This window comes from Thalassophryne amazonica, chromosome 4, assembly GCF_902500255.1.
Source record: "Thalassophryne amazonica chromosome 4, fThaAma1.1, whole genome shotgun sequence".
Lineage (NCBI taxonomy): Eukaryota > Metazoa > Chordata > Actinopteri > Batrachoidiformes > Batrachoididae > Thalassophryne > Thalassophryne amazonica.
Window position 1 is genome coordinate 68,625,107 of NC_047106.1, and position 17,020 is coordinate 68,642,126.

General features: G+C 41.5%; 1 protein-coding gene across 1 annotated transcript in view; it reads right to left on the minus strand.

Annotated features, from left to right (window-relative positions):
* Nucleotides 1-239: 239 nt before the first annotated feature.
* The window catches only part of sacs (sacsin molecular chaperone), a 57,643-nt gene continuing 40,862 nt past the window's right edge, over nt 240-17,020 (minus strand). The window contains exon 9 of the mRNA XM_034168062.1: nt 240-14,491. Within this exon, the coding sequence (XP_034023953.1) occupies nt 2,940-14,491 (11,552 nt within the window). The 3' untranslated portion in view covers nt 240-2,939. The remainder of the gene's footprint in view (nt 14,492-17,020) is intronic.

Consider the following 17,020-nt stretch of genomic DNA (forward strand, 5'->3'; position numbering starts at 1 on the left):
CAATATATTCATGAGAGTTTTAGGCACAATATAAAAATAGTTTTATGTTGCGATATTAATTAGTGCAGCCTGATCAGATTGTCTCAATGCAGTTCTCAATGTTGCTGAGATCTCGCAGCGCGATGACCTCTTCGAAGTTTTGCGGGATTTGAAACCTGAAAAGGGTGGATGGCCATTTAGAAGTTTGAGCTCTGATGTTAACAACAACATTAGGAAAAGAAAAGAAAAAAGTACACCACTTATTTCAGGGGAATTTATTAGTCCTACCTATGGCACAATGTACATTAATGTATGTTACACAAAACATTAAAGGAGCCTCCCTTGGCCCAGTAACCTCAGTCTTGAGGAGTAAAGCAACACTAATGTCAAACAGCACATTTAAAATGTAAATGGACGTATGAACTTTTAAAACAGTAACACAAAGTCAGTAAATCAGTAAAAAAAAAAAAAAAGATTAAAATGTGGTGTAGTTATATATTCCTTACAAATCAGAAAAGCTGAAATAAAAAAAAAATAAAATAAAATACATGAATATGTTGTGCCCACAGTACTTCATGACAATGACTTTTTGTATGATCAAACTGTCTTAGTACTGAGTATTACAAAACAGTCTCAATGACTCTTGGAAGACTTTTTTCAAAAACAAATTGAGCTACACGTACAGTAGTTTGTCCAAACTTTTTCATTTTCAAAGCATCACATTTTGTCTTCACAGTGCCCTACTGTATATATTACATATACATTCTTCACATGAAAAACCAGTGCAGTAGTAATAAATTTACCATATTTATAGATGAGTTACAACAAATAATTAACCATGGAAAGGCCAAACAAACAAAGACAGCATTAAAAAATGTAATAAATATAAGAATTGTTCATATGTTGTTGGGACGACACTGTTGTGTACAAGTGCACACTGTGCACACACATAAAGAGCATGACTGTAGGCATTGTCCGTTAACAAGTGACTTTTATGTTACATAAAATTTACAACTATTGCATAAATTACATCAACTCAACTGGAAACAAATACAAAAATAAATAAATAAAATTTACAAGGATGCTTACAATTTCCTAGATTTGCTGAAATTGTGCAAATAGGAGACACTGCATTACATTAATGGTAATATTTTAGTTTATCCTTCATTTTAAGCACAAACTAAAGTACACTGGCAATCTGTGGCAAGAAAAAATAATTTTTTTTATAAAAGATAAAGTTAAAAAATCAGCATGTTAATATACTTTGAATCAAAGTTGAAAGACTATACTGTACATTGAATGTAGGGATTTTTTTAATGATATAGGATATTACTGAGGCATCTATACATACGTACAGCATCTACAGCATTACAGCAAATCTATACTGATACATTCTAACAGGTTACTGGAGCCATACATTTACTGTTGATGAACCACATTATGGTCATCACAGATTGAAACTACAGATGTTTGATTATAAGCTGCAAGCTGGATAAGTCAATTTTGCTCAAACTGGCAGACAAGTGACAAATCAAAAGAAAAAAAAACTTGAGGCAAAACAAAAGTGTCATTGAAAGATGGCATGAACTCCACGAGTCCGTAGAGCTCTCCTACGGGAATGAAGCATTTTCCATGTTGACTTGTAACTGGTAAAACACAAGTGGAACTACAGCAGTATTCAAGACAGCTCTACTCTGTTTAGGTGTATCACTACAATAGCTGTCAACTTTTTCAGGATTTGGAACACAAGTTAATTAGTGTTAAATCTTGATGTGACGTAGGTTCAGTCTGGGCCATTCATACAAGTCACTGTCGCTCGTCATATGTCGTGGGTGGCCCTGAGTTACCATGAGCAACTGTAAAATCTGCTTGTTGTCATTATGACAGTTTTTGAAAACAGGTAGGAACTCGTAGTGAGCCTGTAACAGATCTGTACTCCCCCGTAGCCATACATTTCTCATGAAGCACCATGAATGGCTACGAGAACACAACATGAGTACTTAAGCAGGACCACAGTGATGGAAGAAAAGGAAATTCTGTCGGCCCTGAGGCCAGTTAGTGCCTGTGCTTATCCCTGGATTCTGTAGTGTGAAGCTGAGAGACTATGACCCCCTGGACAGGATCCAGGTTACTTCCCCATCCAAAGCTCGTACCTATGTACAGCTGGGTGGACTGGAATGCAGATTAAGTGTCTTGTCCAAGGACACAGACAGGAAGCATGACGGGAAATATGATTGGTTGGTTTGATACCTGGTCACACTACCTGTCTAGAGCAAGTAGCTCAGTAGGACAGGAGTTGCACTGCCAATATGTTCTGGATATGCTATGAAATGGCAGAGTTGTGTAATGTGATTACCACAACATCTGGAAGTAACTGAATGCACAGGAATTATCACTGCATGCAGTAATATTTTCAGGTTTTGGGAGTTCAGTGCCCAATGCCAGTGATCATGGCCCAAATTGTGTGAAGTGTGACAGGGGTTTAAAACATGGCGAGAAGACGGCATGCACAAATGCAAGGCCCTGGAACTGGCACGACTAAACTGAATGGAACCAAGACTGTACTTACAGATCAGACCCATGCTTTTCATCCTATGACATGTTAATATACTAGCAGTGATGAAGACCTGCTGTTATCCTTCAACAGGCCACATGAGTTAGAGTAGAAATGATGCCTCATCAGATAATGACTCAGAATAACTTGATTTGCAGTGAGACTACCAATGGGCAACAGAAGAAGACAAACTAGTACAGGATTTTAACAGCTTTGCTTTATCACACGGGGCACTTCAATGGAACCAAATGCACTTGTTCAGTGTCTTCATTTATTCAGGTTTTTCTTTCAATTTGTCACTCATCTGTACATGATTTGTACTGCACACTGTCGCGGCTGCCCTCTGTCGCACAGATGCTCCATGCATACTCCATTTTAGCTGAATTAACTTTTTTTTACAGCAGTATTATATTTTTTGCTGCACAAATGTTTCAAGCTTTATAATAATCCGTGCAGTACATTCCATTACTCTCATTGCCACTTCAGATGTGAATCTATCATTGGGGATCTGCGGAAAGGGCAGAAGATCAGGATAACGAGTTCTTAAACTGTCCACACCATATCCTTCCATGATTTGGACATCATTAGCCAGACCTGATAACTGGGAGTTGTACTCCTCCACCTTTTGTGCCAGAGCTGTGGGTTTCACATCTTTGTCTGACTTTCCCCTGACTGCATAGTCAGCAGCAATCAGTGCAAGCTTGGTGGCCAGGTAGCATTTGAAACAAACCCACTCATTGGCATTTTTGTGAAGATCATTCCGAGCAGCTGAGTAGTTTGCTCTGGCTTGCCTTAGCCACCTGCGAGCTTCCACAGGGTTCCCGACTGTCTTAAAAGTGGGGGGCACAAAGAAACGGTGAGAATGTGAAGAACCTGCATAGCTAGTGTACTGTTCCCTAAAGTGTTGTCTCTCTGACTTATGACTTGTTGCTTCCTGATTCCATGATGAATAGAACCTTTGAAATGAGAACTTCTCTGACTGGAAACGTGCTGATGATGTAGAGAAGGATCTCCTGGAGCTTCTGTCAGCATTCTGTTGATCAGCTAAAGACTGTTTCTCCATCCTGTTGATTTCATTCTGCAAGTGCTTAAAGACTTCTGTGGCAATGTCCAAATTCTCAGCATTTTTGTCAGGATGCCACTTGAGATATAATCGGCGGATTATCTTCTTTCTCTCTGTTTCTGGCAGCTTCCAAGCTTGCTCAACTACTGCAGTCACTTCTTTCAAAATGTCAGGTAGTGCATTCAACTTGATCTTTTTTGGTGACTGGTTTTGAGGAGGAGGTCGATGATTTTCCTTCCCAGTAAATACTGGAGGGGCCATTCGTAGACCACACGAACGGCTCTCTGGGCTTGTTGGAGTTGATGGGGAACTGCTGTCTCGCACATTGCTGCTTTCGTCTTGTCTTGAGAATTTGTACAAGTCAAGAGAACTGACTATTTTATACTCACTGTAACCAATGTCAATCTGGAAGCATTTCCCAAGGACATTTGTGTTTTCCTCCTCCTCTCTTTCTACTTCTTGAACAATGATGGCATATGTGTAGGTTGGCTGGTAGGACCCATATATGTCTCCACCCTCAGATTCTACAAGGTAGCCTACATATTCCCCTGGATAAAATACATTTGTGGGATCCATGAGAAGTGTATGATGTATCTCAGCTGGTATCGGTGTTCCAGGGAGAGGTAGCTCAAGTTTGGAAGGCTCTGTTGAATCATATTTTACACCGAGGTTGTCCAGCTTCTCTGTGATTCTGTAGATGTCATTACAACCCAACATTGCAATTAGATAGGAAGTGTCAGAAATCAAATTGTCTGTAGCAGATTTCAGTGTCATTGCCAGTGCTAACAGAAAGTTTATGTCTTTGCTGTCAGAATGCTGGATGTAGAGGTGAATAACAGCTGTCCCATACCTCTTGAGGAAGGCCAGAGTTTCGCTACGACTGTGTGGGATGGGACTACATCCTTTGACTCTTAATGTTGTCTGGAGTTTCTCAAAACAAGACACCTTCAGTCCTTCACAAAGTGCTTTGCAGAGACGTATCGCTTTTTCCTCATTCACAAGGAAAGTGTTATCATTCTCATGTTTCATTATTCTGATTAGTCCTGTAATGAACTGCTCTGACGACAGCAACAGCTGAAGACGACCTTGAAGTGAACACAGAGCCCCAAACTGGCACATTTTTGGAGAATCTTCATCTAGCTGCTCTTCTAGGATGCTACTAAGAAGTCTTGGTCTTAGCTTCTGTGGAAGAAGCATGATCAGTTTTGTATGGAAAGCATAGTCTTTGCCAAGATAGCACTGGCTCATGTCCACAAGCATCTGAACACCAACACTGCCTTGAATCCTGCTTTTGTAGTGTGGTGCATCGTCAAACACCAAGCTATTGGATTTGGCTAATCTACCGTCATGGCTTGGAAGATAAAATGCCAAATCTCTGAGACTGTCAAGGTCTTTACGAATTTCCACTGGGTCATTATGGAGAGATTTGAACAATCCTGAAACTGCCCGTTTTACGGTTCTCATTTCATTTGGGTCAAGCTGTTTTCCCTCAGAGCTTCTATAAATTCGCCAGAGCACTTCAACATACTGTTTGGTTGATACCACATCCTCTGTGCCAAGAAGTTTAAACAGCTGGTGAAAGGTACCCAGCTCAAGAGGTAATTTGTACAAAAAGGGTTTGAAGTCAGATTCATTGTCTAGATTAATGACAACCTCTTCAGGTTTCAACAATTTCCAGCCATCTTCAACCATGACAAATGCCACGCCACGTAGATGAAAATGAAACTCTCTTTTATCTGCATTGAGAAACTCATAGGTGGACCTTAAAACTTTGTTCCTGGTTTTCACCATTTCATCATCTGGATTAGATATGTTACAGATATTCTTGCAGTTGCTTATTACTTTTTCCAGAGGTGGTTCCAAGTTGACACCCAACATGTTTAGCACTTGGTCCAGTTGTTCTTGTCCAGTAAGAGCACTGCCCTCCTGATTATTGATAGTCGATGGTGTAGCATTTTCAGGTAGAATTGGGCAAGAAGTCCAAAGCAAGTAGATGGCATCTGTTTGCTTGAGTTTTGGATTTACTTGAGATCCACTGAAACGAATTAATGGAAGGGTGCCACTCATTTCTTGGTATTGTGAATGAAGTCTGGTGAGTTCTTTTGGGGCTATTTCAGGACATAGGAATGGTATCATAGAGAGCTCCTTGAGAAAAGTCCCAACCAAAAGATCAGTCCTGTCTTTGAATATATGGTTCAAGAGAACATCAACAATCGTTTGCACTTTTTCTTTGGTCCAGCTCTCTGTTTGGGCTTTGATGCTTACCTCTTTTGCAAACTGAAGAACTTGTTGTTGTGACACTTCATGCTTGAGACCAATTTTTCTCAGAAATGTTATCCATGTGGTAAGCAACAATAACCCATTCTTGGATTTTGATACTTGTTCAACTTTCTTAAAAAAGTCACCGGGTATGAATGACTTTGAAGGTAACATGACTTCAAACACCTTCACTGTCTCATCATGGAAAAATTTGGTTGGCTTGAGTCTGTTTGAATAATCATAGATGAATGATAGACCCTCCAATTTCTCATAGAGCTGACCCTTCATCTCACATGATTCTTCCATTGACAAAAGCCTCTCCTTCAAATAGACAATGTGTTCAACTTTTGCGTCATAGGAAAGACTGTCGAACTTGGGCAGCAGATGTTTAAGGTAGATTTCTAAGTCATCAATTGGAATGCAGCCAAGAAAACTGTACAGTTCCCTCAGCTGAGCACTGTCCACAAGAAAGGCAAAGGATGTTGTGTGTGCCCATTTTTCTATATCTGCAGTAGGAATACTTTCAGCAAGAACATAGGATGCTCCGTAGTTTGCAATGCTGATGTATCTCCCACTAACTGATTTAAAGCATGGGAGGAGTTTTAGGCTCTGCGCATCCTCTTGCGTGAGGTTAACCAGATTGCAAGTGAAATACAACAGGAGAGCTTCATAGTCTTTGTCAGTCAGATTTGTGGCTTTAAATGATGATGTCTGAATCATGTATTCTAAAGCCTTCAGAATGCTTGATGGATTATCAATATTTGCTGTTTTTTGTGCCAAGAAATGTATAATCAGATTGTCTTTGGTGCAGATTTTATTCACAGCAAGCTGAATGCACCCAGCTTTCATTAGGGAGTGAAATACTTTGTCATTCTGGCCTTGTGGAAAAATAGCTACATTCATCAAACTCAGGGGCAAAAGAACATCATGCTCAGGCACAACTAACTTTTCTCTTGCCATGAATTTTACTCCAGGTAGCAATGCCCAATCTTTCAGAATGTCAATCACTGCGTCAAAACCAGGTTTCATATCCACCTGATCCTCTTTAATGTCAGTATTCTCACTGACGAAATTCCAGACAGTCTTCAGCCAGGACTCACTTGCAAAGTTGTCTCTCCACTTCACTGGAATTTTTGTTCGATACTCTCTTGGAAGAGTGGACCCCAACAGGTCACCAAAGCTGCTAATATCAAAGATCTTTGCAACACCGGCTTTCATCATGATGTTGCTATACTTTATGTACAATGTGTTCATGAACATTTCCTTCCTTGCAGAGATTAGTTCGTGATGTGTTGTGAGGAACTTTGGTTTCTTGGGATCGAACACCTGAAGCACATTGTCCATTGTTATCAACAGAGGCAAGCCCTCGATTTTGACTTCATCAACCTCTACATCTTTGAAACAGTAGTCAACTAGAAGCTTCAAATTATGAATCAGGCGATAATTTGATTGTTGGAGACGGCAAGGAAGTTTTCCTATGTGGCATGATGTGTCTGGTGATGAGAATGTGTGAAGAAAGTTGCGAACATCCTCTGGTGTCACGTAGCTTACAGGAATCCCTGCATCTTGCAAACAGAAATAAAGATTTGCAGTCTCATCGCAACTGTGAATCAGGTTGAAGCCAATGTCGAGAAGCAAGGTTTTCAGCCTGTAAACATTTTCAGCCACAGATTTCCTTGAGGTGATGTTGTTCTCTGTGTTCTTCAAGTGATGAAGCTCATCTTGTAGGAGATTGTCAAAAAAGGCTCTGCCTTTGTTTGCAGTGGATGTGTTGACCCATGAGATGTAAATGACAAAGTGCATATCAGAACTGTCCATTTGTGGTGCTCTGACTACAGGAAGGAGACGTTTCAGGTCGGCATGAATGCAGTTGTACACTGCTTTGACCAGACAATACCAGTCTGGCTGTATATCAAGTCTGTTGGCCGGGAAGAAGAAGAGAAATTTCCGTAAAGTGTCTTTAACGACATGAATTGGTGTTCCTTGTAGTACGGTCATAGTAGGATCAGGACCGGGGAAGTATCGTCGTTTGAGCTGAACCAGTAGTTCCACACAAGCAGGGGCTATCAGTGATGTCATCAAATTATTATTCCAGTCACTTCTCACCCCGACTCCATTATCATCTCGCCACAGGTTTCTTCGAGCAGAATCTAGTGCAAAATGCCCATTGACATGAAATGGTAAGCCAGTCTCCAGTGATAGAGGTAAAAAGCAGAAGGCCCTGTGGGCTTTTTTATAGTTGTGACTTACACAGGCAGCCACTCCTCCACGTGGAAACAGAGTTATGTCTTCATTTTTATGGGCTGAGATCACACTTTTTGAGACATTTTCAATATTAGAAAAGCCAGATCGGTTGCAGATCATCCATGTTGTTGATACGCCATCAGTGTCCTCTATGTCCATTGTGTAAGTTATCTGTTGGACTGGGATAGCAGTGAGTTGCTTCTTTTTGGTCACGTTATCAATTACTGAGGCATGAAACTGCTTGCGTTTGAGCCGATCACCATCTGTTATCTTAGCAGTCACAGAATAGAGGACTTTAAGTTCTCCAGTTCCATTATCAATTTCACAGATTGATATTTTCTCCATGTGGTTGAGGAACATCAGAAGTTCTGCGCCATCTGTTTTTAGCTTTTCCATTAAGTTGTGCACCATTCTGTCTGATGCAGGGATAGAGCTGATTTCTGATGTCTTTGCCATTGCTGTAGACCGGACTGGGAATCTGAACATTGTACTGCGTTCCAACTTAAAGTGCTTGCCCAAGTAAAGATTGAGAACATCTGAAAATTGAGACCTAAAGTCAGAGTCTAAATCTCTAAACATTCTTCCAGGACTCAAAGACGTTGCACCAGGTGCATACTGGGCATGTGGATCAAAGATGCATAGAATGTCATTGTTTGAGATGAAGGATGGGCAGTCAGTGATGTGATAGACAGAGTTGAATCCTATGCCATACTGACCAGTTTTTCCTGGATTGGCCTCTTTTGTTCCTCTTCCGAGGTTCTGTATACCTCGTACATCATCCTCTGTGAAAGGTTGGTTGTTATATACACACAGTGCAGGTCCTTGCATTGGTATCCATTTGTCATCAAATATTCTGTCTGCAGGATGAGTTCTTGGATCAAAAACAAAGTAAATTTCAGTGGCTTTGGCATCATCTGCATTTTGAAGCAGCTCTTTTAACATTTCTTTTTCTGATGGATAAGCATTGAGAATGCTTTTTATTCTGCTGGTGAGTTTCTCTTTCTGCCCAAACTCACTCCCAAGTGTTGTGAAGCAGACATTCGAAGCATACCTTTCCAAGGCTTTGTGACGTTTTGGAACTGCTCCTAATTTCACTGCAACCTCTCTTGGTATGTCTCCATGACAGTATTTCACAGAGGAGTCTCTGACTTTAATCCAAGGACAGTCATTATAGCATAGAGACTTTGATGGCTGCAGTGTCAGATTGGAGTCAGGTAGAAGAATCCCACCAAAATTTGCTTGGCAGTATTCTTGGTGTTTGTCGCGTATCATGCTCCATATTCCTTCGCTAATAATTCTGCGACATAGCTGAAAGTCCTCCTCTGTGAGTGCTTTTCTTCCACATTTTTGCTTCACAATTTCGAGAACAGCTGAGAAGTCCTCAACTGTGAAGTGGGGCTGCACCCCAACACTTTCAAAGAGCTCACGACAGCTGTTTCTGTATTTATTGGGGAGCTGATAAAGATGTGGGGCTGCATCAAAATTCAAGTGGAATGCCACTTTGGAGGGATTAACATAGGTGTTCTCCACCAGAATGGAGTTGAATGCTTTCAGTTCTTTGCTTATATGGCCCTGGGCAATCTCATCCTTTAGCATCTCCTCATGTAGATACTTGTAACAGGCATTGGTTATGTTTTCTTGATACAGCGTCACACCATCAAATGATTGAGACAATTTGTTGAGTTGACTGACAACTAGTCCAACTGTGGGTTTCCTTATTAGGCCAAGACAGTCTTTCACAGCTAGCGACATTGCACCACAACCCTTGAATGATGGGGAGTTTTCATTTAGGATTGGTTTCATTAGACACACTGTGTCCTGATGTTCAGTGGTGAAGAGCTCTCTAGCAGAGAACATGGTTGTTGGGGAAAAACTGTTCCCATGCCATGGAAGTGAGAATCCTGCGGGTCGTGTTAGGAATGGAAGGAACTTGATGTCTTGCAGCTTTTCTATGAGTTCAGTTGGACCTGAATCTCTTACTTTCAGTTTCTCATCAATGAGGCTAAGTATTATACTGCTGCGAAAGCATGCAGCGGTGTGATCACTTTCATTAAGATCAAAAACAGATCTGGCACGTTCAATCAGATCCTCCCATGATAGATCGTCCTTCACCATGCCTAGCTGCAGTAGCTTCACTAAGCACACAGGGTTTAGGTAGTCTTTAGAAGTTCCTTCAGGAAATCTTCCATCATCAGTGTTGTATAGTTTAGCAACTCTTCCCTCTGGGTGAATGAGTCTGGAAGGTAAAACCAGTTCCTTATTTGGACCACAGCATGGGATACATTGAGTAACTCTGAGGATGGCTGCAAAATCCTCCAGTTTCTCATTCAAGACATAATGCATCAATGGATCTCGCAGCTCTCTGTCAATTTCCTGGATATGAGGGAAGAAGATATCTGAGAAGAACTGCTTCTCAGTCAACGTGTTTTCCATCAATTTCCCTTTGCAGCCAGCATCATCAAATCCCTCCTTCACCCAATCAGGAAGCTCAACAGCACAGAGGTTTTGTGAGCCAGTCTTCCTGAGGTACTTCAAGAATATCTTGAAAGCAGCAGGACCCACATCTGGCCTACAAAGCAAAGAGTCATCAAGGAATCTGACATATTTGATTGATACCCAGGTTGTACCATCTGAGAAAACCTTTGCATGTTCACGGTCACTTCCTTTGGCTATTTCTTGGTAGACCCCTTGACTGATCAATATAAAGTCATCGTGAACCTGACTTGGATCAGGCCATGCTGCATAATAGCAGTAGTCAAGAAGTTCTCCACTTTCAGCCATTACACGTAACATTGTGAGCGCTGCCAAATATGCTTGGACAATGACATGTCTCATGAACAGAGAATTCCACTGTCCTTTGGTGTCAGTCTTCCAGATCTCTTTGCGGTTTGACGTCACAGCAAAGCAACCGTTAATGTGGACCGGTAAGCCCGTTTTAATTCTGAGAGGTAAGTAGCAAAACACTTCTCCTATTGGTGTAGTGTTTGCTGTTACCATCCATTTACAATTCTTCTCCTCTGAAAGCAGAACTGCCACTCCTCCACAAGGCACGAGTCCTAGCCTTTTTCCGCTTTCGCCCAAAGAAAACTTCAGAGCCTCAGTTACATCCATGCATGAGCAAATGAGCCAGCTGGTGGTCTCAACTGCTTTTTGGGGCATTTCATCAGTAAGTCGTCTTGTCTGTACACCTTTTGCTGCCATCTCAAAGTACTGGTTAGGATCTTCCTCTGAGCCTCGGAAGAGTGGAGAGTGGAGATCAACAATGCGCTTGAAAACATTGTGAAACTCCTCCACCACAATGCGAATGATACAGCCAGACTTAGGAACATCGGCAGGAACCTTGTTGGTGCTTCCTACCTTCTTCATTACTTTTGCTGCAGATTTCAGGATGCTGAGAGGTCCATATGAAGCTTTGCTTGACCACACACTTTTGTTAATGGTGACAACATCTTGTGCTGCAGCAGGATTTGGTTCTTCATACTTTAGGTATTTCAAAACCATACTTCCAACATGTTGAGTGAACAAAATAAAACGATGTCCACATATACTGAACTCATCAACAAGGGAGTAGATGTCTGTGGTGTTGTAGTAGAGGCTACTGATTTCACTTAGTGAGGCTTCCTGCTCTGTTCTGAATGGGAGTCTGAACAGTGTACCACTGTACTTATATGGGGAGTCCTGTGCCAGAGGAATCTGGCAATTGAAGACATTGATGAAAGGTTTGAATTGGTTTGGGAACTTTCTTAACCGTTTCTGTTGTTTGCTCCAGTTTATTTTGATGCCAGGATTAGACTTGTCTCTAATGTGCTTGCTGATGTGATTGATGTTTGGATCAAACATGATCATGAACTCCCTGCTCATTATAATGGGAATATCAGTGATGTGATAAACTGAGTTGAAACCCAAACCAAACTTCCCAACTTTGTCTGCTTCACATCTTTTCACTGATCCACCCAATCGTGTGATGTTCAAAAAGTCTGTGTCTGAGAACACGGCATTGTTGAAGGACCACAAGGACGGTCCGTGGGAAACGATCATTCCGGGATCAAGGAGATTTTCTCGAATGTCTGTGTTCTTTCTCATGTCAATAAGAAAACTGCACTCTGTGGCATTTGCATCATCAGCATTCTGGAGTAACTCTTTAAAAATATCTGCTACAGATGGATATTCCTCCAGAATGTTTTTTATTCTCAGTGTAAGAGGTTCTTGCTGTCCAGATTGTTCAAAGCCAAGGTTCTCTGGGTTTATCAACCTTGTGCTCAAACATGGCACCTTCAGCCATTCTGCAGTTTTCATGGGGATGTCATCATGGACTAAAATAATGGGCTCTGTTGTGTCTTCAAGCAAGTCATTTAAATCATCTACTTTGATGTCACAGTAGGTGCACTCATGAATAGGCTTCATAGACAGTTTTTTGGGGTTCTTGTAGCACAGAATTGGTACATGCATTTTCGTATCCACTGGTATCTGATTGTTGTACAACCATCTCAGAATATTAATCAAAAGCAGGATATCATGTTTGCTTTCCTCTGTGGTAATATCTCCTTCACATCTTTGTTGGATTGTGTTGATTACTTCAAACACGTGACTTGGGACAACCTCTTCAATTGAGCCACAAAACTTGAAGAGCTTATGAAACTTTCTAATTGTCTTTGGTAAAGAGTAGAGGTAAGGCTGCAAATCCAGATCAGGCATAGGTTTTAGGACAGTATGGGCAGGTGATGAGAAAGTCTTCCCTGTCCACACCCAATCAAAAGGCAGTGACTTCATACCTTCTCTTGCATCTTCAAGATGAGCTTGCATGAAGCCATAGATCTCAAACAAGATCTGTTGGAACTGGTACCAATCCTCTGTGGTGAATGCTTGAGATTTATGCCACTCATTCACTGCCTTCAGGTGCTGTAATACCTGATCCACTTGTGGCGCTATTGTTAGCTTTAGCGCTTTCTTCATACCTGCAGATGTGTACTCAACCAGTGCTACTGACGATCCCACAAGCACTGCATGGGATATATCACACATCTCAGACAGAGTGCAGATATTGACAGTATCTCCAACCCAAGCTAGGGATTTAGGGTAAGTTAAAGGTCTGTCTTTGCAAACAGGTACCCATTTCAGCTTTAACAGTGTTGCCTGAGCTTCAGCAGATTTTATTAGTTTTGTTTGTCTGTTGAGTATTTGCAACAGGGTTTTTGCCTTTTTGACTATGAAGTCCCACTGCGGTTCTTTATTGCTCCGTAACTCCTCTATCTTCTTTGCCACTTGAAGCACATCTTTTTCAGAGAGTTGCACTTCATTTCTTAGTCCCAGCTGTCTGAGTGAGTGAAGAATATCAGGGGATGAAGTGAAGGTACTTGTGGGAAACCTGGTTGTCTCTTCCATGTAGAACAAATTCTGCAGAATCTCCAGGTCAGGATCAAATAGATCAGAAGCTGTGACTTGCTTTCCAGAAGGAAACTGAATGAATTTTAGAGTTGAGAGCCATCCAATCACAGATGGATTTTCATTTTTTAGAAAAGCCAAATGCTTCAACGCCCAAAGTATGATTTGGGTCATCTCATCCATTGTGTAGAAACCCCTCTGTATATCCTGAATGATCATCTTCAAACATTCTGTTGTTTTTACCTGTTCTACATTTAACATCTTGATGAGGCGGATTGATTCCTCGTCACAGCATCTCACAAGGTTTACAGCTAACTTCACACCTGGTGGATACTTGGCAGTATGATGTAAAGCTCTGGCTCCTCGGAGTGATGTAAATGCTGAGGTATCATCAGAACAAGTTCCCACTTTCTCAAAGATGGTGAGCTCAAGCATGGTCTGCTTTTCCTTCTCTGTAATATCAGACAGTCCTGCAAGAAAGTTTCTGAGTGCAATCTTCTCTTTGTCTGAGAAAGAAGAGACTTGACTGGCTAATCGTTGTGTTGACATTCTAGCCATAAATTGCAGGAGAACACTAGGAGAGGAAAGACGGATGTAGTTCTTTAGCAGAGGGTGCTGCAAACAGGAATCCAACTTTTTAATCACTACTGCTCCAAGTTTTTCCATGAGGCTAAGAAGGCTTTCAGAATGTGGTGTCTCTTCCTTGTCCACAAGAATAATGGGAGATGGTGTTTTGAGACGCAGGAGTTTAACTGGGTCCATCCTTTCCTCAAGTGGCACAAGCGGAATCAAAGGCATATCTTCAAAGGTACTTATGTCATCAGCAAAATGTATATAGAGGTGTTTCCAAATCATTTTTAGCCAGAAGACTGTAGGATGCTTCAGCTCTTTGTTTCCAGGTTCCCATTGGACAGTGAAGTCTCTAGTTGGCCAGGCTGCTGATAGGATTTCTTTGATAAGTCGAGCTGATCGATCAGCGTTCAATAGTTGTAGCTGAGTGCAGGGTCTTCCTGTTAAAACATCAGGAAAAAAATTATTATAATTCCCTTGTATGTGTTATTAAATATCACTGAGTAGTGATCAAATTATAGGATTATCATGCACAATGCAAAAAACAAAAGTGCAAGTTAATTTTCCACAATAAATCTGAGTATAGAATATGCCTCCAGTGATTTTTTTCTTATATCAAGACCTTAGAATGAATTGGTGACTCATATTTCTTTTGCTCGATAGAACCTGCCTAAAACATATTTGTTGTTTAACTGTTGTTTCACGAAGCTTGATCGAACTTAACATGAGCCTAATCTAGGGTGACCAAATGTCCTGTTTTCCCACGACATGTCCTGCTTTCATGTCCTGTCCTGGCTGTCCTGGGTTGTTTTTTAGAAAGTGATGACAATGTCCTGGTTTTCATTGTTTTTCAATGGGCCATTAAATTGATCGGCATTCAAGTATCATTTGAGTATCTCATTGCCGGTGTCACGGACTGAATGGTCCCCCCCAAAATTGATCCCCCTGCCTTCATTGGGCATGCGTAATTTCAGCATAATTTCTGAGCGTCTGCAGCGTTTCACCAATTATCACTTCGTTTCTGCTTAAAACTACACTCCAGTCATCATCTATTTCAGCGACAGATATCTGAAGCTTTTGTACAACAATTGCTTCCACATAAATTCAGCATTAATTCATAATAAAAGATGGAGGAGCGATTAGAGCGCAGCAGCAGCACATCTGAGTCTGACTTGTTGTTGCTGCACCCTCATTTCGGAGCATCAGCGCTGATTTTCTGATTATCGATTCTGCTTAAAACTGACTTTAGAATGATTTAAGAGGTTTTAATTTCTGCATAACATACTGTTTAGAATTCAATATAAAATCAGTTTTAATGTCAGCTGTCTTCCCTTTGAGTCCATTTTTAAACTGGAAACAATGTTAAAATCAAGACAAACACAAAACTGAAATAATCAATATGTTCATACTGAAGGTTCAAGACTTACAGCAACATTGCACAATATTAGTCATGTGCATAGGCATGCAGCAACCACATATACACACATACAGTTTATTGAAGGGCATGTCACATGTTATTTAACGTGCCATTCAACAATACAAAATCAAAGTATTTGTGATTGTAAGTCTATCTGTGCACATGTAGTCATTATCAGTGGCCGCTGACGTACTTTGTTGCTAATTAAACAGCTTGCTTGGCAAGTCAGCAGGTATATTTCTGGAAATGTTTTACTCATCATTTCTGAACAGGTGACGTCAGTCCGAGCAAACGCAGAAACATCACAATGGCGAACCGACAGTGAAACAAATGCTGCAACATCAGATCATGAAACTACTGGCCATTCATATGAAAGTGATGGCTCAGCATTCATTCAGATCAGTGAACTTGCGAGCAGACGCTTGTAAAAAGTCAGGAATACATAAATTTCAGGAGCTTCAGGACTTTCTACCAGTTTGCGGATGTGCATGAGCGTCACGCGTGCTGCCTGGTTCAGTCCTATGTGCAAATAGGAGACAACACACCACTCCCAATGCTTTTAATATTTTGCGAGTCTGTCAGATTTTGGAGCCAGATTTAAACAACGTCCTACTCTGGCAGGACGTTGTTTAAATCTCGTAATAACTGGCGGTGTGAACGCACATGTGGAACTCTCCATGACGATGTTTTAACCCGGCTGCATGTACATGTATCTGAAATTCCACCATGATGCTGTTTTTACAGGCTGCAGCTGTATTTCGTACACTGGAAAAAGTTGGGGATATGTTATTGTCAGGAGATATAGATGTTCTACCAGCTCACGGATGTGTACAAGCATTGCGCACACTGCTTGGTTAATTCAATGCACTCTGTACAGATAGGAGACAACACACTTCACCCCCAGCTCTTAACTTTTTGAGAGAGTCTGTCAGATTTTGGATCCAGATGTGTGACGAGTCTGCTGAGGGGTGGTGATGGTCTAGTGGTTAAGGTGTTGGGCTTGAAACCAGAAGATCCTCAGTTCAAATCCCAGCCTGACTGGAAAATCACTAAGGGCCCTTGGGCAAGGTCATTAATCCCCTATTGCTCCCGGTGTGTAGTGAGTGCCTTGTATGGCAGCACCGTGACATTGGGGTGAATATGAGGCATTATTTGTAAATCGCTTTGAGCGTCTGATACAGATGGAAAAGTGCTATATAAATGCAGTCCATTTGCTGTCTCTACCGGAGCAAGGCACTGTTTCTCCACCGGCGCTGTTTACGGTGCAGGTGGGGAGCTGTTGACCCTGACTGGGGATGTTGTTGGGCGGTGGAAGGAGTACTTCGAGGATCGCCTCAATCCCATCATCATGTCTTCCGAAGAGGAGGCAGAGACTGGGGACCCAGAGGCGGACTCATCCATTACCCAGGCAGAAGTCACCGAGGTGGTTAGAAAGCTCCTCAGTGGCAAGGCTCCTGGGGTGGATGAAATCCGTCCTGAGTACCTTAAGTCTCTGGATGTTGTGGGACTGTCTTGGCTGACACGCCTCTGCAACATCGCGTGGCGATCGGGG